The 25,921-nt window shown below is 39.4% G+C and overlaps 1 protein-coding gene across 1 annotated transcript in view; it reads left to right on the top strand.

The window, feature by feature from the left end:
- Positions 1 to 25,921, top strand: part of GPR158 (G protein-coupled receptor 158) — a 211,523-nt gene that overhangs the window by 119,387 nt on the left and 66,215 nt on the right. The window contains exon 5 of the mRNA XM_074833759.1: positions 5 to 73. Within this exon, the coding sequence (XP_074689860.1) occupies positions 5 to 73 (69 nt within the window). The remainder of the gene's footprint in view (positions 1 to 4; positions 74 to 25,921) is intronic.

Below are 25,921 nucleotides of genomic sequence, written 5' to 3'. Positions count from 1 at the left end.
CTAGAGTATCAGGGCTTCAGGGCTGGTGCTGTTGGAAACCATTCTTTTTGGATCGCTTCTTCTGTACTTCCCGGTAAGTCAAACTGTAACTTTTTTGAAAAGTTACATCCTTGCCAACATTTTAAAATATTGTATGAATCACCCTGGTGAAAGTATAAATGTCAAAGCTATATTTATGTAATGATTAGTTTAATCTGACTATAAAATGTGCTGCGTTCTGTAATTATTCTTAAGAAAACTGGAATGTGTTACTGTATTTGTAATAATTCTTCATTTTCAGTTTAGGGAGCTTTCCAATGTTTTTTACTTGGAAGTTTTTAGGTGTAGTGGGTTAAGCTGAGTTTCTGCTTTGAAAGATGATACCTCTCTAAACTATGCTATGGGAAAAATATGCAAGGTGTGTAAAAGGAAGACACTGATTATATCAAGTGTTTCTCTGGAATATGGTACAAAGGAGAGTAATAATTTCAGTGTATTACTGGCATATATTTTGATGTTACGTGACACCTGCAATACCATGTATTTGGGAAAATGAGATGGTATTATCCCTATGCTGTAAGTGAGGAAAAAAAGTAATTTCAGTCGCATGAGGAATATATCACAAAACTCATAGAAATATAAATCCTTTATCTTTTCAAAAATTCCAGAAAACCTGAGTTTGTTAATTGCCACATAAACCCAATATAATGACAAGATAAAGTAAGACATCAGTGTAAAATGAATGAAGTTGATAGAAAGCATGCAGATCAGGAGACAGAAACAAAGGTGGCATTGTGGATTATTTTAAAATATGTTTATGTTCTCTTTTCCTCAGTAATCAGAATCTTCCGTGCTTTTACAAATCATCATGTAGTTACTACTGAGAGACTGGAAAACAAAACTCCTTAGCAGTTGCAGAGCAAGTAGCAAATAAACTGTAGTAGAATTGGGTGTGAAGAATACTATAATAAACACAAATCCTAATGCAATTTTTATACATTATTTTTTGAATCTTGAGCCTTTCAGGTTCTAAAGAAAAAGTGTGTGCATTTCTAGGATAGTTTCATGTGTTTTTTCATCTTTCACTTTGCAGATGTCAGGAAAAAAAAAGTTTTGTTTTTTCCATGTTGTACAGAGGCGTTTTACAACTTGTAATACCTCTCCCCAGGGTTTTCAGAGCTTCTTTCATATTCTTTTCCAGTGAGCAGAACAGAAAGCCCATGCACTGCTTTCTCAGCTGGTGTAGAAATGCTGTGAAGCATTTATAGAAATTCATAGCATAAAGCATGATGCAAGGGGTTTCCTTTCCATTGCTGCCTCCTCTTTGCTTTCCCAGAGAACCCTGGAGCCATGTAGTGGCTTCTCCAGGCAGAGGCTCCATAAGAACCAGTCAGTGTTTGTACAACCTCAACTCCAAAGTATGCCAGAAGCCTCATCATAGCTCTTGCTGTGTCTGCAGTCTGCTAACTTGTCTGATTCTTCAGTTTCTTTCCCAGTTCTTGTCTTGATCCTCTAATTGTTCTATTTCACAAAAGATGGATGTCCTTTGATGGCTGTCTATCTTTAGGCTTCAGGTGCTCAGCATCAGGGATACTGAGATACTGTTGGTGGAAAAAGACATCTCTCAGCAGTTGACTTGAGGAAGAACCATACTGTTAGATGCAAGAGATGTCCATCCACAACCGTTAAACGCAGATGGATCTGGGAGGGAAGGGTTTGATAACGGAAGTATCCCCTCAGTTTTTCACTGATGTTTAAACATTTGCCCCCCTTTTTTTTTTCACTGACATTAGTGGTGTTAAATGTACAGCGAGTAGAAAATGACGATTTGGTGTATTCTGAGGAAAAATCTTTTTCTGAAAATTCCTGATTAGCCTGTCTCCCAGTTGGTATGTAGATACTTGACTAGAGCTTGTCCTTGTCTGCACATCTTGTTCTCATACTATATAAAATTGTCCACCAAGAACACATCCTGTTAGAAACTAATATGCAAAGTGTACGACCTGACTTCTCTCTTATAGCAGTTTTATGCTCCCACACTCTTTGCTGAGGGTCTCTTACTTTCTTACACAGATAATTACTAATCAGGCTGTTACTCCTACAGGCTGAAACAAAAAAGAGAGAAGTTTTATCATTTCTATTTTCAAGGTCTTAGGGGAGGAGTGTAGAGTGTGATAGTGGGAGGTCATATTAATGTTCAGACAGAGAAATTAATCCTGATTTTACCAACCACAAGTATATGGTTTTGTAAAAAACAAAGAAGATTGGGACTGATACAGAAATACCAGGATTTCAATATCCCTGTCCCTCAATTCACTTCAAGGAAGATTTCATCAATTTCTGATCCAAGGCAAGACAGTGGAACAGTAAATGTGTGCAGTCTATAAAGCATAGCCAGAGAGGTGTATTACATAATCTTTAAGAAGAGCCTATGTTTCTGCAAGGTGTGAATTACGGGGTGTGAGTCCTTGGAATGTGAACTCTTGACATTTTGCTGTACATGGACATTATCTAAATATGCTCACTTGCTTATTGTCTGGAAAAGGAGCACAAAGCACAGCAGGATGGTGTGAGAAAGAAAGAACACTCGAGCTGTAAATGGAGAGTCTTGTTTGCACCAGCTGACATTCACACACATGTCCATTCATAGCAAGGTGTAGAGCATGGTTATCAATTTTCATATTGATTATAAGCCACATATCTGCAAAGCAGATCTTAGATCTACTTTTTCCTGGGTCATATCCATAGTTTATTTACTTCTTCCTGTTATTTGGTGCTTTTATTTGTTTCTGAGAAGAATTGGGAATATTTTGCAACTCAGTGGTGTGGTTAAAGACTTAGTAACAGAGCACACAGAGATAGGGTTGTTTCAACTATTTGATTTGGTCCTCATTTTATGATAGAGGAGTACATTAGAGCTTTAAGACTAATTAATATAGATCTTGCCTCTTATATACCTGAATTAGGCTATGTTTTTCACAGCTAGCATGAAATTCAAGCTAAAATATGGAATGGGGTGGTGAACCAGTTTGGGCCAGACAAGCATCACTGCAGTAAGGTGTTCTCCTTTAACATATGGCTGTTTTTCTTTTTGTGTCATCGCCTTCTATTGTGATTTGGAAGGTATAACCAAAAATCTTTATTTTCACACTCAACTAAGTGCAGAACTGTACAGCTTGCCTTGGTGCATGTACAATGTAAAGAGGTAAAATGGCAACATATCACTTCTAAATAAATCCAATCTCTACTCATTTAAGGATTCAGTGTAAAATTACATTCTTATTTAAAAATCAAAATCCTCATAGATTTTCTCCACATTGCTTTAACTCTTTTGTATCTCTGCTCTCCACTCCACTTTTCTAATTCTCGCTTCTTCTAGATCCATTTACCCAGTCTGTCTTGGAATGTTTTGAGAGCCTTCAGCATACAAATTTTGCTGTGTCCAGAAGGGCTTTATTGCATCTCTGACTTTCCCTACCCTCCAATTAAATGGAAACCAAAACCTACTTTGTTACATCACTTAATTTCTTTCACAAATTGTCATTGTTTTCATGACTACATGCACTAATCTATTCATTGTGTAGCATTATTAATTGAAAAATAATATCACCAGCCAGCTGCTTTTGGTGAGAAAAACAGCTGTTACAATGCCCTTCTAACCAAACGGGAAGTGCAAATGATGGTCTCCACCAAAATTTATTATTCAAATTCTGCTATACTGATAACAACACACTGATCTTTCCTGAATTATAAGCAGGCAGATGAGCTTTGTCTATTACAAATGCATAGATTTAACCCAGCAGTTGTTGGGCAGCTCCCATTTCTGAGGTGCTCATTTTTTGTGTTTTCTTTAGTTCTCAGAGTAGCATCTCTGATTTCCCTTTACCTAGTCTTTCCAATTATTGATGGACCTCCTCCAAATGAATGCTGAGCTTTCTAATTAATTTTGCTTATATTTCTTTGTTCTTAGATTTTGAATAGAGAGCCAAAACCTGACTGTCTTATGGAGGAGTCTCTTAACTTCTGTACTTGGCATCTGAGGGGAGGATTGTCATTACTTTCCTTTTCAGAAATACTGACTGGAGCTTTTAGACCTTTCCTAAGTCCCTGTCTGCCTAATGCTTGGAACACATCTTGCATTAACACAGGTTTGAAAACTCTTTGCATGCTGCAAAGACCTTGCACAAGCACATATTGTAAGAGGGTAGCCTGTTAATTGCATTAGGGGTCAAATCTCAGCTGATTTTAGACATCTGTAATGGACACAAGGTGGAAAATAGGAAATTCTGATTAGATACCAGGGGAACATTTTTCTACCATGAGGGTTGTCGAATACCGGAACAGGTTGCCCAGAGTTTGTGGAATGTCCATCCTTGGAGGTATCGGGACTTCACTGGACGCAGCTCTGAGTGACCTGACCTGATTAAACCTGCTTTGAGCAGGGGGCTGGACTAGATGACCTCTGGATCTCCCTTGCAAATGAAATTATTCTGAGTCTGTTTCTTATATGTGTATGTGTATCCATAGCTGAAACAGTCAACCTATGCTCACCAAATAGTGAAGAGAAATTGGGCCTTTTATGACTCATTTTAGACTTGGAACTTGAAGAAGAGGTGGATCATGGCCAAGGCTTCATTGACTGTAAAGGGGTACTTACCTCAAATGGTGATGAATTTCACCCTAGGCAACTGTGGGTTATCTGATATATTATTATATAGTATTTTTCATACTACTAGTCTACTTTAACTGAAACTCCAAAATGCACTCCAAAATCCATACAATATTATGATATAATTTCTATAGCCAGTGATAAAAGTTAGTGAGTATCATGATGCAAAGAGGAGGGGAATTTCTTCTCCATGTTCTTGATATAGCAAGTAAGAAGTACTGGGTTTAAATTCCAACAAGTGAAAGTTATATTAGACAGTAGGGGGGAAACCTTTATAACAGCGAGGTCAGTTAGACCGTGTCTTAGGAGGCTACGGAGTATCTTTTTAAAGACTGTTAGGATTTTTCCATTTAGTCTTCTCTTCCTTTGGCTAAAGAATCCAAATTCTTTGTCTTTACTGACATCCCTTGTTTCCCCAAACCTCTAACTATAGTGAGGCCATATTGCTATCAGTTTAGAGAAATGGAGCTGCTGGGTGGCAGTGCATTGACTTCCTCATGCTCATGAAGGAGTTCAGTAGTGAAGCCTGGAATAAACTTTGTGCTCAGACATCTTGTTGCATGTAGTAGGTGTTAGGATCTGTTTCTGGGACTGTGTTACTCCCTCTTTCACATTCAAGCTAGAAAGACTTACCCTTTTGTGTTATGAGAAGGAATAGGAGAAGTGGGGAGTAGTGGAGCTTAGATGTGGATGTGGGCTTTTTTCACTCGAATGATCTGTATGTACATTAGCATGGAAGAAGTGAGCCATGAGTGTTGGGAGGATTAGGCTGTGGTAGCTCCATTAGTCACAGCCCTGAGCAGAGGAAGAAGGTCACTGGAAAGCTCTGGTTTTGGCATTAATGAATGTGAAAATGGAGTAGTGCATAATACTTTTATGCATTTGTCCCTCAAGTATGCCTGTAAGGGAAGCATTACAAGAGCTCAGTCACTGTTTATTCCTTACATGTTGATGTTCACTGAGGCCAACTGAAAGATTTTGCTTTTTCCAACGCATTTAGTTAGCACTGATACCCCAGATGTTTTAGCTTGATTCTTTTTCAGCATATAACTACATCTTCTTTACTCATAAAATGGTTTTTAAAGCTTTTGCAATGAACACCTGTCATTTTATTGTTCTTGTTTCACAGTAGCTAAAGAACATGCCTGTCTTTAGTATAGTGTTCATGTTGCTGAAGTCTGAGGACACGGTGTAACTATCTGCTCTGAGATAATCACTACATATTTCCCTAGTACTCTACAAAAGGGTCTTTCCACTTGCCAATGGAAAACTTTCCATTTGCCAATGGAAAAGGCAGATTTTAAATACCATGTTGCCAGGATTTTATATGTACGTTGTCTTGCTTGGGCAGAGAAGTGAGGGAACCGGGCAGAAGGTTATGCAATAGTTTGTCTCTCTCAGTCAATGTCCTTGTCAGACAAACATACTTTTTGAAGTTAACAAGCAACCAGTAAACCAATAGCTTTTTTTGAGAGCCAGGTTGCTTTGAATGCAAAAGCCAAAGCTAAGCTGGTGTAGCCTCAGCATTACAAGCTTGTGCTTCAAAGTACAGAAGCCTCATAGGCACTGGGAACGCTTGTGTCCTTGCCCTGAACCACACTAAGAAAAATATTTATGACTGGTTTTATTAACAGGAAGCAGGCATTGAAGAATTTCTGCTTTTTGAATAAGTGTATTTGAAATTACAGAAAAACAAGATGGACAGTGTGATAGTTCTTCATGGTTCTGTTGTCGCTAATCTACATAGCTGTCCTAAAAAATCTAGTAGCTACTACCAAGGAGATAACTAGAAGCTGTTGTATATATGATTGTCCACATCTAGAACTGTGATTAGTCACAGCTACAGGTCTCCTGACCTTGATTAGATATTGGTATCTCTGTGTATATGAACAAATGTTTGGGATATTGGAAACTCGGTAGAGCTATGACATCATAAATTCTAAGAAATTTTACAGATGAAATTTGGTGAGGAGGTTGTTCTGTGTATTTGTGTATGTCTGTGTGCTATGTTCACAGGATACCTCAAGCTGTAAGGGACCTCAAGAGACCTCTAGTGCAACCTCCTGTGCAAAGGAGGGTCAGCTGTAAGACTAGCTATAAGACAGTGTTACTAAGGGCTTTATCCAAACAGGTCTTACAAACCTGCAAGGGTAAAGACTACCCAACTGGGCAGTGTGCAGGCACATAATAAATTCACATGGTTGTAGTTTTTGTATCATGTGATAAAATACGTGGTGTTGTTGAAACATATAGTGGGGTTCATAAGTGACAGGCTGTAGATAGGTCAATGAAGGTACAGGTACTGATATTACTATTCCTTCATGTCTTGGACTCCCACGCTTATACTTGACACTACTTGCGATACCAAGACAAAACCCAGTGTCCTCCTTCCATGAATCCAAAGGGACAGTACAGGATTGTACTAGGGCTGTGTTACTTTTGCTACTTTGAAAGGTTTTTTGAGAACTGAGTTTGAGGGACACATTTGTCAGAATCTAGGTTCACTGAATAGCCAAGTATATGTGTGCGTGCAGGGCTTGAGAGCTGGAGAGAAAACGACAGCAGTCGGTGACCTGAACCAACTGCCACATTGTGTTTTCTTTGACCTTTTTATTTTAAATTACTGTCTTGCACTGCTGGTTTGCAGGGGCTTATGTGATACAGTCTTGTCAGCCCCTCATTCAGTGGAATTAGTCTTGTGGTGAGGGGAGCAGAGCAAGGTCTTTTGGTTTTTCTTCTTTACTCATAATTCCGCTGAAGTAACTCGCATGAATACTCTTACTTGCATATATAAGAATTTGTAGGTAAAGACCCTACATTAATGTCTTATTTTCAAAGTAGTAAATGCCATTACTCCGGACTTGCCCCTTTCCTTCTTCAATATTATAAAACCAGACCACAATCCTGAAAAATATGCTATGCTCCTTACTAACCACTGGAACCATGTTATAATAATTCATCATTTTTGCTGTGCTCTCTTGTGGTGGTTTGACCTTGGCTAAATGCCAGGTACCCACCAAGTCGCTCTATCACTTTCCCCCCCTTCCCCCTTTTCTTCTCAACAGGGCAAAGAGGGGAAAGAAAATAAGATAGGTAAAAAAAAACCCAACCCTTGTGAGTAAAACAAAAGCAGTTTTAATATAAGCAAAGCGAGGCAAAGGTCCACACGTGGAAGCAAAAGAAAAAAAAAAAAAGATTTATTCTCTACTTCCCATTAGCAGGCGATGTTGGGCCTTCTCAGGAAGCAGGGCTCCAATACACGTAGTGGTTGCCTCAGAGGACCAAGGGTGACCCCACCCCCTTCCTCCTTTTTCCCAGCTTTATACTTGAGCAGACGTCATATGGTATGGAATATCCCTTTGGTCAGTTCGGGTCAGCTGTCCTGGTTGTGTCCCCTCCCAAGATCTTGCCCACCCCATCCCACTGGGGTGGGGGGAAATGTTGGAAAGAGCCTTGGTGCTGTGTAAGCACTACTCAGCAGTAGCCACAACACCAGTGTGTTATCAACACCCTGCCAGCTCCCAACATAAAACACAGCACCATGAGGGCTGCTATAGGGGAAAACCAATTCCAGCTCAGCCAGACCCAGTACAGTCTCCACCCCTTATTCCATACCATTTATGTCATGCGCAGGTCCCACATAATACTCATTTATCCATTCCATAATCTTTCTTCACTCCTCTAGATGTTCAGTGACTTGGCTCCCATCTGTGTTCAGGACAGGAGCAGTATATTTGACTGTTGGACTCCAGCACCAGCTAGGTTTGGGTCATCATTGCACGTATCTGGTTCACCCTTCGTCGTTCCTACTTCCTCCATCACTTCCTGCAACATACAACTCAACCCACAGATTATTTTCCCCCCAAGGTTAAATCTCCTTGAGGCACACACTGAGTAGCCCCATTCTCCCACATTACCCACCAAGTACATCCAGGCCCATGAGCAAAAACAATCCCACAAGTGGGCTTGCCTTTTCCCAAGGGAGGAGCAATCCACACTGCCTTCCCCAGCCATTTCCCTGTGTGTACTACAGGGACCTTATCTCCTCCCACAATATGAAGGGGTTTTGTTTGGGCAGGACCAGGACCGTTAACAGATCCTCTGGTGTTAATTAGCCAAGTGGCTTCTACTAAATTTATATCCCAGTGCTTCCATCCCCCATTGTCCAATGATCTCAACATAGTCTTCAACAGTCCATTGTATCTTTCAATCTTTGCAGATGCTTGTGGGTAATAAGGGATGAGATACACCCACTCAATGCCATGTTTCTTTGCCCAGGAGTTTATAAGATTATTTTGAAAATGGGTCCCATTGTCTGATTCAATTCTTTCAGGAGTACCATGTCGCCATAAAATTTGCCTTTCAAGACCTAAGATGGTATTTCAGGCAGTGGCATGATTTACAAGGTACGTTTCGAGCCAACCAGTAGTTGCTTCCACCATGGTGAGTATGTAGCACTTGCCTTGGCGTATTTGTGGCAGTGGTCCAATATAGTCAATTTGCGAGGCCTCACCATATCGAAAACTCAGCCATCGCCCTCTGTTCCAGGGAGACTTTACTTGTGTGGCTCGCTTGATTGCAGCACATGTTTCACATTTATGAGTGACCTGTGAGATGGCCTCCATGGTCAGGTCCACCCCTCGATCACAAGCCCATCTGTACGTTGCGTCTCTCCCAAGATGCCCTGATGTTTCATGGGCCCATCAAGCTACAAATAGCTCACCCTTGCGCTCCCAGTCCAGGTCCAGCTGAGCTACTTCAATTTTGGCAGCCTTGTCTACTTGCTCATTGTTTTGATGTTCTTTGGTGGCACGGCTTTTGGGCACATGAGCATCTACTTGACGTACCTTTAGAGCTACATTTTCCACTCGGGCAGTGATGTCCTGCCACAGTGCAGCAGCCCAGATGGGTTTACCTCTGCACTGCCAATTGGTCTTCTTCCACTCCTGTAGCCACCCCCACAGGGCGTTAGCCACCATCCAGGAGTCGGTGTAGAGATACAGTACTGGCCACTTTTCTCGTTCAGCAATCTTTAGGGCTAGTTGGATCGCTTTTACTTCTGCAAACTGACTTGACTCGCCCTCTCCTTCAGTGGCCTCAGTGACTTGTCTTGTGGGACTCCACACAGCAGCTTTCCACTTCTCATGGTTTCCTACCACACAACACGATCCATCAGTAAACAAAGCATAACGCCTTTCATCTTCTGGTAACTCGTTACATGGCAGTGCCTCTTGGGCACGAGCCACCTCCTCAGGCAATGCTCCAAAATCTCTACCTTCTGGCCAGTCCATGATCTCTTCCAGGATCCCTGGACGGTTGGGTTTTCCCAGTCGAGCTCGTTGCCTGATTAATGCTACCCATTTACTCCAGGTAGCACTGGTTGCATGGTGCATAGAAGGAATGTTTCCTTTGAACATCCAATGTAATACAGGCAATCGCGGTGCCAAGAGGAGCTGTGCTTCTGTACCAACAACTTCGGAAGCGGCTCGAATCCCCTCATATGCTGATAGTATCTCCTTTTCAGTCAGAGTGTAGTGGGCTTCTGATCCTCGATATCCCCAACTCCAAAATCCTAATGGTCGACCCCGAGTTTCACCTGGTATCTTCTGCCAGAGGCTCCATGTGAGGCCATGCTCCCCAGTTGCTGTGTAAAGTACATTTTGCACAGCTGGTCCTGTCCAAACAGGCCCAAGAGCTACCGCCCAAGCTATCTCCTGTTTATGTGCTCAAAGGCTTGTTGTTGCTCAAGACCCCACTCAAAATGGTTCTTCTTTTGGGTTACTTGATAGAGAGGGCTCACAAGCTGACTGTAACCTGGAATATGCATCCTCCAAAATCCCACAAGTCCTAAGAAAGCTTGTGTTTCCTTCTTGTTGGTCGGTGGAGACATAGTTGCTATCTTGTTGACAACATCCATAGGCACATGATGGTGTCCATCTTGACATTTTATTCCCAAGAACTGAATCTCTTGTGCTGGTCCCTTGACCTTGCTTTTCTTTATGGCAAACCCAGCTCTCGGAAGAATCTCAATTACTCTGTCCTTTCTTGAACACTTCTTCTGCCTTGTTGCCCCATACAATGATGTCATCGATGTATTGTAGATGTTCAGGGGCATCACCCTTTTCCAGTGCAGTTTGAATTAGTCCACAAATAGTGGACTAATAGACAAATAGTGGGGCTATGCTTCCACCCCTGGGACAGTCAATTCCAGGTATACTGAACACCCCTCCACATGAAAGCAAACTGTGGCCTGCACTCTTCTGCCAAAGGAACTGAAAAAAATGCATTGGCAATGTCGATTGTGGCATACCACTTGGCTGCCTTTGACTCAGTTCATATTGGAGCTCTAACATATCTAGTACAGCAGCACTCAGTGGTGGAGTCACTTCGTTCAGGCCACAATAGTCTACTGTTAATCTCCACCTTCTGTCAGACTTTCGCACTGGCCATATTGGGCTATTAAAAGGCGAATGTGTCTTACTGATGACACCTTGGGTCTCCAGTTGACGGATCAGTTCTTGGATGGGAGCCACAGAGTCTCGGTTTGTGCGATACTGCTGTCGGTGCACGGTCCTCGTAGCAATTGGCACCTGTTGTTCTTCAACTCGCAACAGTCCTACAACAAAAGGATCTTCTGAGAGGTCAGGCAGATTAGACAACTGTTTGACCTTCTCTGTGTTCACACTGGCCACACCAAAAGCTCATCGGTATCCTTTTGGGTCTTTGAAGTACCCCCTCTTGAGGTAGTCAGTGCCCAAGATACAAGGGGCTTCTGGGCCAGTTACAATGGGATGTTTTTCCCACTTGTCCCCGGTCAAGCTAACCTCGGCCTCCAGTACTGACAGTTCTTGACATCCCCCTGTCACTCCTGAGATCCAGATAGGTTCTGCCCCTCTATAACTTGATGGCATTAATGTACACTGTGCCCCGGTGTCGATTAAAACCTGGTACTTCTGTGGATTTGATGTGCCAGGCCGTCGAATCCACACTGTCCAATACACTCAATCATCCCTTTCCTCCTCCTGGCTGGAGGCAGGGGCCCTCTATTCCTGTTTCTTGGTTGGAGTATTCACTCTAAAGCTAAACCATTAGGGGCTTGGCTAGCACTTGAGCAGAGACTACAGCAGTGCCATCGTAAGCCAAGGAATTACTGAACAATACCTGGTAGGAAGAAATCTAAGTAGTGAAAATATTCACTTGCCCCCCCCCGTTTCTGCTGAATTAGAGTACTGATTATGTACTTTTTTTTATATAACTCTGTTGGATCTCAGTGACATATAGGCTAGAAAGGATAGGAATATTTTTCTCAGCCAAAATGTTTTTGATGATCACATTGACCACTGAGCAAGTAAACCGAGTCAAATTGCACAATGTTTTAGAATATGTTCAAATTTTACTGTAGTGACTTAAGTTTATGAAAAAATCAACACATGAAAAAAGGCTTTCTCATGTATTAGTTCAAAATATAAATGTGATATAACTTTTACAGCAAAGATAATGAAAAACGATATACCACATTTTTATTAAACTTTAAAACTAAAGGCAAGAGTTTTTGATAGTATAGATAAGCCAGGATTGAACTGTACCAGAAAGAAAAATATTAAAAGTTGTAGTCAACATCTGACATATTCTCAGTAGGGCATAGTCCTGACGTCAGTGATTTACCTTCACTAATTAGTTTAGCACCTGAGAGACTGCATGTTGGTGGGAGATAAATTTCAGTCATTCTTTTTCACTTACCCAAGTGTCTTTCAGTGAAAGCTAGGGGCATGTTTATGTTTTTCCACCAAATGTCTTGCTCATTGTTTATTTGTGCTTTCATACCTGAGACTCAAGGAGCAAGAACTGTACTCAAGTGGAAGGCCTGTAACTTGTTAAATCTTGCTGAACTTGCTAGACTCAGCTGTTGCCTGCTTCCTTAGTTCAGGGTTGTTGAGACCTGCATCAACAAGAATCTGAGGCAAAATGAAAGCAGAAGCAGTTTGTGCGTAAGGAAGACTTGACTTAGATAATCTGATACTACCAAGCTGTTTCAGATAGGAAATTGAGTGCAGTTGTAAACCAATGCTGTCAGAGTGAAATGGGCAGTATGATAACTCACCATGCCTTGGAATACGAGATTGAGATCTTAAAGGTAAGACACAGACTGGTATAATATATACAGCTGAGTGATGAAACATGGTATCTTACTATCAACTTCCATGCCACTTGACAGAGTACTCTGCATCAACACAGAGGAAAAAGAAAAGGCAGGATCTCCATCTCAAAGCCTGTTCACTGTGAATAATACAGGAGCTGAAACAGGTGTTTTTTTCCTCACTCGTTTCTTCTTCTCAGTTCCTCTTCCTTTATGTACGAATACATTAGGTCTTTCCTAACCATCTACTTAAAGTGTCACACTGTGGAGGATGATTAATGGTTAATGATTAGAAGAGATGAGAAATTCAATACATTACAATGGAGAAAGAGTAAAGTTGATGTTTTTGGAAGAGATCTTAAGAAAGGAGATTTCATCCATCAGAGATGAGACTGCCCTTATTCAGTCATTCTACATGCTGAGAACCAAGAATATGCAGGCAATGATATCTTTATGGTTTTTAATACCAGCTGCTAGACATTTTTAAGCAGTTTTCAGTCAAAATTATATGATAACTAATGAAATCTTTGCACTGGAAAAAATCGTAATAGAATTATAATAGTTATAGTGGAAAGATTTCATTACTGTATAGCACATTTAAACTTCTCATTTCTAAACTCTGGGATAGATGATTAGTGAGATTTAAATCAATGCTTTTACCCCCAAACCACTTATCACCTGATGTAAATAAGATACTAGAGTTTTACTTGTGGAGAGGAACTGGAAAAAGTAATATAAATACTTACGAGAGCAGAGACAAGTTTACAACATAAAATATAAGTTGCAAAATAAAATTATCCAAACACATCAGCAAGTACTAGCGTATAAGATATGCTGTATTTCCTCTATTATTCATAATAATAGAGTTATCTGGCAGAAATATTCAAAATTTTAGTTTGCTGGGGTTAAAAAAATAAAGAGTTAGGGGCCAACAGGTAAAAAGTTTTCCATGAAACTAGCCAGATTGATTTCTGAAAAAGAAACGTTCAAAAGAGTAGAGTCTGGGTCTAAATCTATACCACATCAAGTAGGGAGAGATGAAATTTCTGTTCCTAGAAGTAATAGGAGTACTGGGAATGGAATAGAAGATATTAACTAGAGCAAGCAATTAGTCTTTACAAGAACCAGCTTTTTCCTGTGTGATATAAACCTTTTGATTTATTGCATACAATTCTGTATATTAGGACCACATAGAAAAAGCATTAGTATTTTCAGCAAACTGTTTTATACCAACTATTTGATTTCTAGATCCTTTGCCTCTGTGGGACTAAGCATGGATCTGCAAATACATGCAAGTTTTGAGGAAGCTCTTAAGGAATATTGTGTCCTTCATAGCCAATATACACCATCCATGTGTTGATCTCTCTTTGAAATCTGCATCCAAAGTAGATTTCTTGTAGTTGGACGATACATTTTTGAAAAGAAAAGGAGAAAACAGAGAAATATGTCAATTCAATCAAAACTCTTACCAGAAATGGATGAGAGGATTTCAAAGCTAAAAAAAAATTTAAGCAATTCCAAGGTATATGGACAAAAAACATAGAAAATAAGAGGATGAAATGAAGACTTTCTTTCATCACACAACAAGTTGCAAGTGGAAGAAAATAACATTTTTATACACTTTTCTTACAGTGTATCACTTATCAGGGTTGTATTAAATTATTTAGATCATCCACAATTTTCACTGTTCTTTGATGTTAATCCTTTAAATAAGCTGGGGTGCTAAAGCCTTTTTGCATATTGCTTAGTTAATGAAAGCAACGTAAAGAGAAAAAGGAAAGGATGATAGTGAGAAAAAAGAATAAAGAACTTTGCCCCTGAGAATTAAAACACAGCAAAAAGTCTAATATAGCAACAGGAAAATTTATCAAAAATTGAGCAACCAAACAGTATAGAAATGACAAGAAGACAGAAGTGATATCTTGTACCTTGATATAGTGCTGACTTTTCTGTCATTGTCATGATTACATGTTATAGAAAATATCTGTAAAACCACAGATTGTGCATTCAGTGCTTGTTCTTTGCTTGCATACAGTTATTTCTTACTACTCCTTGCAAGCTTTCTTCTCCTTTCCTAAACCACCACTTATATAATTGTAGAAGATAAATCTTTTATTCTTTCCTTGTGCTTCCTCTGTATTGACATGTGGTTTCTCATCTCATATTTAAATTATGAACTCTTTGGTACAGGGATGTTTGGCATAGCTGTGCGTGCACAGCAGGGTCCTGATCAATGAGTAAGAATCACATTACAAATGGCTGTTACTAATAATAGCAATGAAAGTGTTTAAAAATAATTTATTAAAGGTGTGAGCAAGGACACATTTGATGGTGAATTTTTCATCTTCTCAAAGGTCTGGTAGCATGCAACTGTTTTTATACTGCTAGAGATGATAGGTACTCTGTGAGAATTATCTGAGAATATTTGATTTAGGCTTGAAAAGATTAAGCCATAAAAATACTGACAGCAAAAAGCCTGATTCCAGGTCCATGTAGACTCTATTTTAGAACTACTCTACTGATTTCTATGGAGCTGCACCCAACTTGCATGACAAGACATTAAATGATAAACAAAGCAGCAGGGAATAGCAAGAAGAAAATCCATCGCTCTCACTAGAAAGCCTCAATCTGCAGCATTTAAGATAACAAGGAGAACAGTGGGAATGCTTGCAATGTCAAGGAGCAAGAGCAAGAAGAGGTCACAATTTTACTCAAATGAATATTTCAGTCTTCTACTGAATAGTCACGGAACCATGAATTTGTAATTCAATTTGCCTGTTTTTAGTGGAGTGACCTGAGCTCATAAGGTACAGACTGTCCCGGTGAATGCGTTCAAGCGTTCCATGTAAGCTGGAGCAGCTCTGCTAGAGTGGGTTGAGAACAGGCCAGCTTCAGACCATTGAGATGCCTAATGGTTGGCATGCTATTACAGATAAGGGTGTATGAACTCTCAAACTAATCAGGGATTTAAAACTGCTTTTCCATGTCCTGAGTGAGGTTATTCAGTCCCCTGGTCTGGCCTTGCCAGCAAGACTGGCCCCTACATGCTAACAGTTGAAGAGGGCTCAGAAGGGAGTTAGATGTTGCATAGTTCAGTGCTGGCATGAGTTAGGTGGGTTTGTTTGTAGGGAGTGGTAGTGCTGGAGGGGGTTCAGATGCATGCTAGATTAGGCAAGATTTTTGTGACTAACAGCAGTGCGTGAGTCTTGAAGTTAATGTAATCCTTTAGATGCCTTAGACCCCTTGGCAAGTAAGAACTACTTGTTACTTGTCTTCTCCTCTTACATAATGCAGACAATAGCAAGTCCTTGTTTTGTATGTCCAGTGTGAGATTGACTCAAGAGTAGTGAGAAAGGCAGTAAGCCAAAAAAGCAGGCAAAAGTAAGCCTAAGCAGTCATTTGGAATACCTGGAAACTTTATCAGTGTCAGGGTCATTGGTTTTAAAAGTAATCTGAAGGGCCACATCGCTGTAAAATGCAAAACATAGTCATAGTGTATGCACACATTAATTCTGACACCTTTTGAATGTGTTGGACTGGTGCACATGGGCAGATCTGCTGCAAAGGCAGAGTGTGTTTCCTGAGTGTGCTGAAATCTCAGTGCTTTGTGATGGAGTAGAGTTGTGTTATGAATTTCTCACAGGAAAGCATGCCCTCTGCTGCCATCATGGCTGGCTACCGTTCAGGCAGCAGTGCATTGCTGCTGCGGGCATTTGCTGTCTGAGAGCATATTACAGAGAGGTTTGGTTCTACTTCATGGTGTGCATATAAAGTTTGGTGAAGAAACATTTTTGGATAAACTGAAATCTTAATAGTTTTTCATTTAACTTTTTTTCTATTAAATGCATATTGATATTGCTTTTCCTGTATGATCAAAATTTTTTTCGTAATTTTCACTGAAATGTTTAAACCTGTTACATATATATTCAACATATATATTTTGTCTAGCATACACTGATACTTATGCAGACTATAATGACATTCAGAAAGAAAAGTTAAGCAAATTTTGTTGGCCTAAGGATGTTCTTTCCACTTTTCCTTCAAGTATCGTATCTTGTTCAGAGATATCTTCCTTTTAAATTTGGGAATTTTCTATAGGAAATAATTTAAGCCTTAAAGCTATGATTTAATCTTCAGATCTCTCCTTACATGTCAATCCAAGTGTGCAAGTTGCCACAGTAGCCAGAGTCTGAAATAATTTAACATATTCCAGTAGTATGTTGTTAAATCTACTAATGTTGCTTACTTTCTTAACTAGCATAATCCTCTCAAGTATAACATGTATTGGGGTACAGAGCAAGTGTTCTCAGTGTTCATCTTGCTCTCTTAGACTCTTAATCTGAAATCACCGGCATGCTGAACCATTGAAATGTTGTTTTGAAACTAGCAGAGCTTCCTGGCCCACGGAGTTAGCTCATCCTTTTTTCTGTCTTTATTGATGGTATTGCCTTGAAATCTGTAATGAACTAATCTGTAAAAGTCTGTGCGCTGGGTTATTTAGTCATCTATTTATATCCATATTTACTAAACTTGCATCTACTTTCCAAGCCTCAAGGCATTATTTACATCTTTGAAATCATAATCCAAATAAGTTACTGCCATAGTAGCAGGCACTCTATGTTCAGGTAATCACCAGTCATTGCTACAAGAAGAGAAGGCAAAACGCTGTCATAACAAGTCTTCTAAAACCCTAACGAACATCTTTATTAACCATTAATTCAGCATAAGGCTCTGTGCTCTATTTTATGAAGACACAGGAATTTTGGAAGATAGCTGAATCAGAATATACCCTAAATACCTACAAGTGTAAGTCTTAAGCAAGATTAATAGATTTAGTATTGATAACAATAAGGTATCTGCCAATTTCTGATGTCACCAAGAATATTAAAAAAATCTAAATATCATTTTTAGCTGCTCTTTATGTAACTTTTCTGGAACCAAAAAACATTCCACACTGCTAGGTTTACAGGAAAGGAAACGATCTGTTTTGACCCTAAGCTGAGATGACTTTCTATGCACTATGATTACTGCTGTTGGTTGTGGGAATTAACAAATAAGGAGCACTTATTTTCTCAGGCATGATATCTTCTCTGTTTAGGGTAAGTGCCATCAGCGATTACTACATTTGGAAAAGAAACCTCTAGTATATTAGGCTTCCCTCAAGTGTCTGTAGACTGGACTAACCCAATAAAATCAAAAACATTTCAAACGATGCAGTTGTGAAAGTCACTCATTTCTCGTTTGACTCTCCAGTGTATATAGCAGACATCAGAGGCGATCAGGAAGGTGTAGACATTAAATTAATTTCATATTAGATAACTAATCATGTTTTATACCACAGTGTATTGTTTATATTAATGACAAGGCTCCAGATATGGATCAGATGAAACAAACAAGCAAGTTGACAGAGAATGAAGTATTGAAAAGACAGTAGAGTTGGGAAAAGTCATTCTCTGCTATTTTCAATAAATGGGGGGAAAAAGTATGGAACCTTGATCTAACTTCAAGTAATGTTTAGTCTTAACTGATTAAGAAATAGGTTAGAGAACAGCAAAAAAATAAAGTTGAAACCACTCAGAGTGAAAGAAAGAAGTAGAAATAAAGGACAGAGAATTCCCTGTTGCTAAACACTGAGTACTTTTGGTCTAGTAAGCATGGCAGACATTCTTGAGATTTTGTAGCTACCGAAGCAAGTTCAAAGAAATGGCTTTTTTCCCCTCCATGCGTGTCTTTCATAAAGTAGATGAAATTTTGTAGCATGAGACACTGAATTTGCTAGGTTCATTTCCTTAGACCGTCTAAAGTAATGCATTTTTCTCAGACATGTCACAAGCAATCCTATCAAAATTTGCCTGAATGGGCTTGTTTTAAATCATAGACAGTTGTGATATACACAGTCAGTGTTCAAGAACCTTGAAGAAAAAGAAGGTCATGGCCTTCTGAATAATCCCAGCTCCTCATCTAAATGTGGGTCTTGAAGTGTTTGTTTTGGCCAGTCTCAGATATGGGGTCTCACTGCTTAGGTGTTTTATCTCATTGCTATCTATCTTCCTATTTATCTTTCCTTTTAAAAAATTGCTGTGTTTCTCCCTGGCTCCCCGGAGTTCGGTTATTTTCGTTTCTGTTTACCATCTCATCCTTAGTTCTGGTGACACCTGTTCATTTTGCTCTTAAATATTTTGTCCTTCAGCTTTTATGCTGTTTTTATTGTACAGTTGTTTATCCAACACCCCAAGCAGCTTGGTAGGGAGGATGGAGAAGGAAGTTCATATAAATAAATAATTGTTTTTAAATGCAGAGGACTGCCTAGCAACAAAATGCAGTAGAATATGTCTTTCCTGGTACAGGGTGGGCCTTTTCTTTGATAAATTGGTGAAATGATTGGAGGATTCCTCCTGTGCTCAGAAAGGAGTGGAACATTTGAAGAAAGCCTCCTTCAGCTGTTTTGTTGATCTGTTAATGAATGCATTTTGTGGACCGTGCAAGTGAGATGTGTCAGGAATGCAAATGAAAGATCTTGCCCTGGAAGACTGGTGTTTCTAATGCTTTATTTTTACAGCTGCAGCAACAGGAGGGAACCAGCAGGTACTGGTTATAGCTATTTTGGTCAGTGCCTCTGAAAGGGGGAGATCAAAGATGGTTGAATAGTTAAGCCATTAACAGGGAACATGTTTCCTAACATAGCTTTAATTTTTATGATGGCAAGTCTTTTAAGGATTCAACTTACCATAGGGTTAGGCGTTGCAACTCCAGCTTGCACTGCCTAATTTTGGTGCCTTGAGGTCAAGCGAGGTACTCTTTACATTAGAGGGCTGTGTGCTGACAGTTGGTGAGAGAGAAGCCAGCACACCTGCTTTGCTAGCTCAGGGAGTTGGACATGCTGAAGAGAGAGGGATTTGTGGTTTATGATGTGCCTAGTTTTTGTGTGTGGGAAAATGCCTTACTCACAAAGGGCTGCAGATTTGAAGCCTCTCTTCAGGTGTACCATGCAAGCCTTACTTTCTTACCAAGTATAGGTGGTAAAAAAAACCAAACCTATAGATAGCTTTTTTATCTAATATCCCAATTGCTAGTGTTTTCATTCTGGATGTGACACTCAGGTTCAGTTCCCCTTTCTGGCTCAGACGATACAAACTTGTACGACCTTGAAGAAAGTTTTAGTGCTTTGGCTCTAAGATGCTGTAGCATGAGAAGTGTTCAGCCTCTTGTGCTGCTGTTGTTCCATTTCACATTGCTTCATTAAGCAGTAGTAAATGGGTATAAGCACATATATTAATTTAACTACAGGGGTAGTATTTTACCTGTTGTTAGGTTACCTGTTGGTTAGAAGGGGGAAACCTGGCTTCTAATACCTGCTCCAATGAATGCCTAAGTTATTTTTAGGTATGAGCAGTGAGTAATATATGGACCTCAACTGTTACCACTGGAAAAACATAGCTTGAAGTTGGTTGATTTCCAGGTTAAAGCATTAACTGTCAAGAGCTTTCCTCAGAAATCTGGTAATTGTTGCACTGAGGACAGGTGTGTGGTTTTGTCTAGTCCCACTAAATTTTCAAATAATAAAAAATTGACTCCTCTGAGTTTCTTTTCCTTATCCACAATTTATTTCTCTACAGTTATTTTACATGTTTGAAATAAAAGGCTATTTTAATCACAAAGCTCCAAACACTAAGTTACAGAGAAAACATAGTTCAGCAAAACAAACTGCAAGTCCTAATGCTGTTCTGGGTGTTTGAGTTCAAATCTTTAGGACCTGAAAAGGCTTCATATCATGTGAGAGAGAGTACTGAAGTTTTTAGTGACAACTGAAAAAGACGTTAAAGATCAAAGATATACCCATCAAATACAACCTTATATCTCAAATGTTTTAGTGGTTTATCTGTTTCTTTTTAAAAAAGAAATTGCCCATGTCAGACAGTTAAGAATTCATCAATATGTTTACTTGTGCATTTGCCAATGCAGTTTTATGGAAAACCAGAATATATGCAAAGATTAGCAAATGTGATGTTTGGAAGATGAGGTGTGCCTATCATCGCTTAGGGATTTTACTGTTGCTGATTTTTCAGGTGATGAGCAGCAATATAGATCATTGAGGTGTCAATGAAACTGTTTTCCAGAGGAGGAGAATTTATTACCCGTCGTTTCCTCCAGTCAACAATTTCACATTCTGCAACTCTCCTTTCACCTGACTCCTTTCTTTCCTGCACCATTGTACTTCAGACTTGTCACCAACAGCTTAATGACCTCCACAGGCTTTTTAAAGTTTTTCAAGTCCACACTCAGTTTCCTGAAGATCTGCTCTGAGATCCATGCCTCCTACTTTATACTTCCATGCAGCATTTTCAAGGGGAGATGTCTGTTCTGATTCGTTGTTCTGTTTAGTTAGTTGCCACCTACACGTGTTGAAGCTTTTGAAGACTGCTCTTTCAGAGTTGAGTATGTTGTTCTTGTACTATTAAAGAAATATTCCTTCTGAGGTCTGTAAAGAAGAAGAATTCTCAGGCTTCTCTGACATCATCCAGCTGTGTTGCTGATACATTGCTCGAGATTCCTTCTTGACAGCTTGTATTCAAGATGGCTAGTCTGAGATCATTGCTTGTCATTTTAAGGCTTGCATTTTTCTTATGTAATGGAGCTGACACCTGTCCATTCAGAACATAGCCCTCAATGAGCTAACGTCTGTGTTACTTTCACTGCCATTCTATTTCTGTGTTTCTGCATTCTCTGATAGTTAGCTTAAAATCCATGAAACGTACATTGTGTTCTAGGCCCATTTCTTTCCAAATAGGTTGAATTATCCTAAAGTTCTTTGCTTCCTTTGACATCCCCAGTTTAAAATAGTACTAAATATTAAATTAGGATAAATAGTTCTGAAGCTTTTTCTAGCTTGTTCTCCTTTACAGTATTTCAGAGTTGAAGGATGGGCTTTACGTGGTCTGCCAGGTTACTAGCTGCATGTGAACTCATTTGAGGAGGAGAGAGTGCTGAGAACTGTGAGTAAAACTTTGGAGTAGCTATTTGTGGTGCAGGGGTTTTTTTATTAATTTTAACTCCGAACATCACGTTTTACCCCTAGGCTCCCTTTATAGCCTGTGGCAAAAAGTAGACACCTCTGGAGGACAGCTCCTTCAACCCCCCTTAGGTGCCTGTAGAAGGACAATGTGAGTTGCCCTCTGCCTATGATACTTCCCATGCAGAGGGAGCTTAGGCTGACTGTCTTGGACTTAGGTGTTTCATTTTGTCTTTCCTAGCTCAGGTGTGTAGAAGCACCACTCCAGACTTCTATTCCCTATAGAAATATAAGGATCACAGTACCAAATCACCCTAGTTGAATGTGGTGAAGGAGAGTTAATATAGAGAATATGACTTTCTCACATACCGTTTGAAGGAGCGTTTTGTGGCTCATGGAGATGCCCTGTGAACCCTTCTGCACTAAAAGCGTGTTTCAGGGTTGCTTAGGATTGCAGGAGACTGATACTGATGAAAAGAAGAAAACATCAGCACAGGTATACTGAAATTGCTGTTTTGGAATCAATGTACTGTAGAATCAGTATGAAAAGTAGCTAACTTTTGAAAGAGAATCATAGTTTTTCAGGCAAAAAAGAAATCACAAGGAAAGCACTAAAACTGCTTCTGTATATAAATACATAAATATATGAATATTCATACAAGCATGTGATTAATTTTATATGTACAAACACATGCATGCATATCAACTGGAGAAAGGATTAGGAAATGTCTGTGTATGTAGAACTTAAAAAAAGGTTTGATGTTTTATTTACAACTATCCCCTCATATGCACACATACACTCACAAACACAGAATAAAATTCAGCAGCACGATAGTGTCAATATATGTTCATAGGATCTCAAAAGTTTTGGAAAGCATTCATTTTTGCACCATCCGAATATCTATTCTGTACTGCTTTTATTTATTTAAGAATATTTTCCTCCTCTGAAGCTCTATGGCAGAAGTAGAACTTGTGTGTCTCCTGAGACCTAATTGTTCACCTTAATGCAAGGACTTGAAAGGCTGGTGAGTCAGACTTTTCCAGTTAAGGGTTAAGTGTGCTGGTTAAATTCCATGAGAGGTAGGAAATCCTATCTCTGAAAGAGTAAAAATATTATTAATTGATCTGGCAGTATCTTGCATGTGCATGGCAAGGAATGTAAGGGCCCAGCTACCTCTGAATTCAAATTCAGATGCCAAGAGCTGGGAGCTTCTACCTGAAAGAGATGATTTTCTAAAGAGTTTTCACATCCCAGCACTTCTTAGGTAGCAAGATCAGTAGTCAGAAATGTGGTGGATGCTTTACAGGCCTAGACAAATGACAGCCCTCATGGTGACAAATGTGCAGAGGCAGAATTTTATTTCTAGCGTGTTTTCAATGACCAACTGATAATGAAAATAGGAAGACAGGAATTGTGCTGTAGTCTTCGTTCACCTGCACTTTGGAGCCTAAATGCAGTGAGGAGATGAGAAGCATGTTTCATTGTCTATAGTCCTTCCAGTAATCTCAGCTGTTCTCTCATTGTAAAGGTGACCAATTTTTTTCTTTTCTATCCATACTTAAGAACCAAAATAGCAGAAATACATCACAAAATAGAAGTTCTGTGAAGAAAAATTTGCTAATGAAAATCTGGAGGAAAAGGGTTGTCTTAGGAACATATAAGACAAAAGGTCGTCTTCACTGAGATCAGTGCCCTGCTCTTCCAGGCAGCCATGGTAGTAATCCTACTCGTATATTTATCCCATTGACTTTGCCTCTGGTAGGCCATTATTGAACTACTGCTTTGCAGGATCCCTGAGCCATCCATAGGTAAGTAGTGACTTATCAGTGGATGTGTCTGTGTTTCTAGAGAAGAGCACCTGTAATGCATGTGCCTATACTCTGTGCAGAGGAAGGCTGGTTCTGAAGGCTGCTATGCTCCAGTGCCACAGAGAGGAGTGGAGCTGATTTATGCTGTTCTTTAAAAGTCACCTAGAGATCATATGTGACTGAAAGAAAATCTCTGAAGAGTCTGATCATTTTGAATATAGAAATTTATTTTGCTAAACTTGTTTTAATAGTAAGTCATAATAATTTATCAATATCTGCTCAACACTGCATATTTTTCTTGCCTGAATTTATAGAAAACAATTTTTTTCCCTTTTGACTAGAACCAAAGAGCATGATCACTCTGGCCCTCTTAGCCAAGCAAACAGAATCACAGAATCATCTAGGTTGGAAAAGACCTTGAAGATCATCTAGTCCAACCATTAACCTAACACTGACAGTCCCCAACTACACCATATCCCTCAGCACTATGTCGACCCTACTCTTAAACACCTCCAGGGATGGGGACTCCACCACTGCCCTGGGCAGCCCATTCCAACACCTAACAACCCATTCTGTAAAGAAATACTTCCTAATATCCAGTCTAAAACTCTCCACAATTTTTTTGGAAGGCAATAATGTTCATACTCATGTGATATGAGGACTATAAGAATGTCAGTAGGAAGAGAAATAGTGTTTCTTTCCTGTTTCTGTAGTTTCTACTATGGCGTGAAGTTTTAATTTGTGTCTGTGGCTGGTTCCTTCTGGACTTTGTTAATTACCCATAATTAATTATGGTAGTGACATAATTTGCTTAATACGGTTAATGTAGATTTAAGATTAGTGGGATCATAGATCATGTCATCAGAGTATGTCACTCATTTTCACAATTAACCCACCTGTACTGAGGCTGATAGCTTCAGTTTACCTAAAGCAGACTTCCCAGATGGGCATCTGTTCTTGATTTGGGAACATTAAGAAGTGGAGTGTTCCCACCACTTCCTCTGGAGGTTTGTCACACTGTGGCCTTTGGCTTGTCCCCACTGCTGTTGTTGATACAGGTACATAAACTGAAAATGAAAAGTCAATAGTTCCAGCAGTGATGTCTGCAGTAAACTAATCAGCACTGGCTGGATTCAGATGTCTGGCTGCTGTTTTGTAGAGAGAGGTTTTATAAATTACTGGTTGTCAAAATAAATACTGAGAAAAACTTTCCTGTGGAGGGTAACAGCCCGTTCTGTTTTTGCTGTGGTTTAATAGGATATTTCAAAGACCTGGTCTGTCCCTATTAACTTTTCCAAGTAACCATCTTAAAGGTTGATGTCAATAAAATTCCTACCCTGGCTCATGGGCCTGCCCAACATGTAGTTCAGAGAGAGCATGCAGCCAGGAAGGAGTTATTCCTGAAGAACCTAAACCATCACATAGTTTTTTCTCACAAACTTGGTGTTAAATACTTCACTGGCTTTGTTAGATTAAGACCAGGAGGTAAGGTATTTTTGGAACTCTAAATAGCTGCATGGGTTTTTTTTTTTCCCAGGTAGGAGTAACTATTTGAAAACACTTACATAAAAACCCCTCTCTGTACTGTGTATTTGTAGGGATTTCAGCCATATTGTAATGAAATGTAAAAGTCTGTTTGATGACCTGTGTCTTGCATTAAGTATACTTGACAAGTTGCTCTGAATAATTTAGTCTATTATGTCTTGATTTAGCTGCAGCTCTTGCAAGATTTATTTTAATATAGACTACTTTACCATTATGTTTTTAAAAGGTTCCTTTTTCTTAAAATCACAGATGTGGTCTTAAAATGAATTGTTAGATTTTCCTTGCTTTTAATAAAATATTGTATTGTGTAGTGCACTTCCTTATTCATAAAATGAAACCAGCGTACTCTTAACCCTGTTGTTAAAATGTGTCGAGTATTTGGCAAATAACTGGGCTGGACAGACATCTACCTTTTTCATTAGAGATGTTTTCAGCTACTTAAAATGTTTCTCTTTCTGCTTCTTGGGCGACCACATCTTTGTTAAGAAAAGATGATAGTAGTGCACCCAATAAGAAAGTGGTGGGGTTTTTTTTCACATATGAAGTAGGTAAACTAGGACATTCAGTTGACTGTTGTCATCTACCCAAGTGACATGTCACACTGAAAAAAGTGTATATGAACAGATGAAAGAAGTAGTTGGTTTATAAAAAGTAACTGGTGGAAGAAGCAAATATTTTAGAAGATATTTTGACTTTACAACTTTCTTTGATTTTCCACTTTCATAATTTTGCAGTGGTGTGAACAATTTTTGAAGTGTGCCTATGCATACCT

This window comes from Strix aluco, chromosome 1, assembly GCF_031877795.1.
Source record: "Strix aluco isolate bStrAlu1 chromosome 1, bStrAlu1.hap1, whole genome shotgun sequence".
NCBI classification, from domain to species: Eukaryota; Metazoa; Chordata; class Aves; order Strigiformes; family Strigidae; genus Strix; species Strix aluco.
The sequence above is the reverse complement of the archived record's forward strand: the minus strand, read 5'-3'. Positions and strand labels throughout refer to the sequence as shown.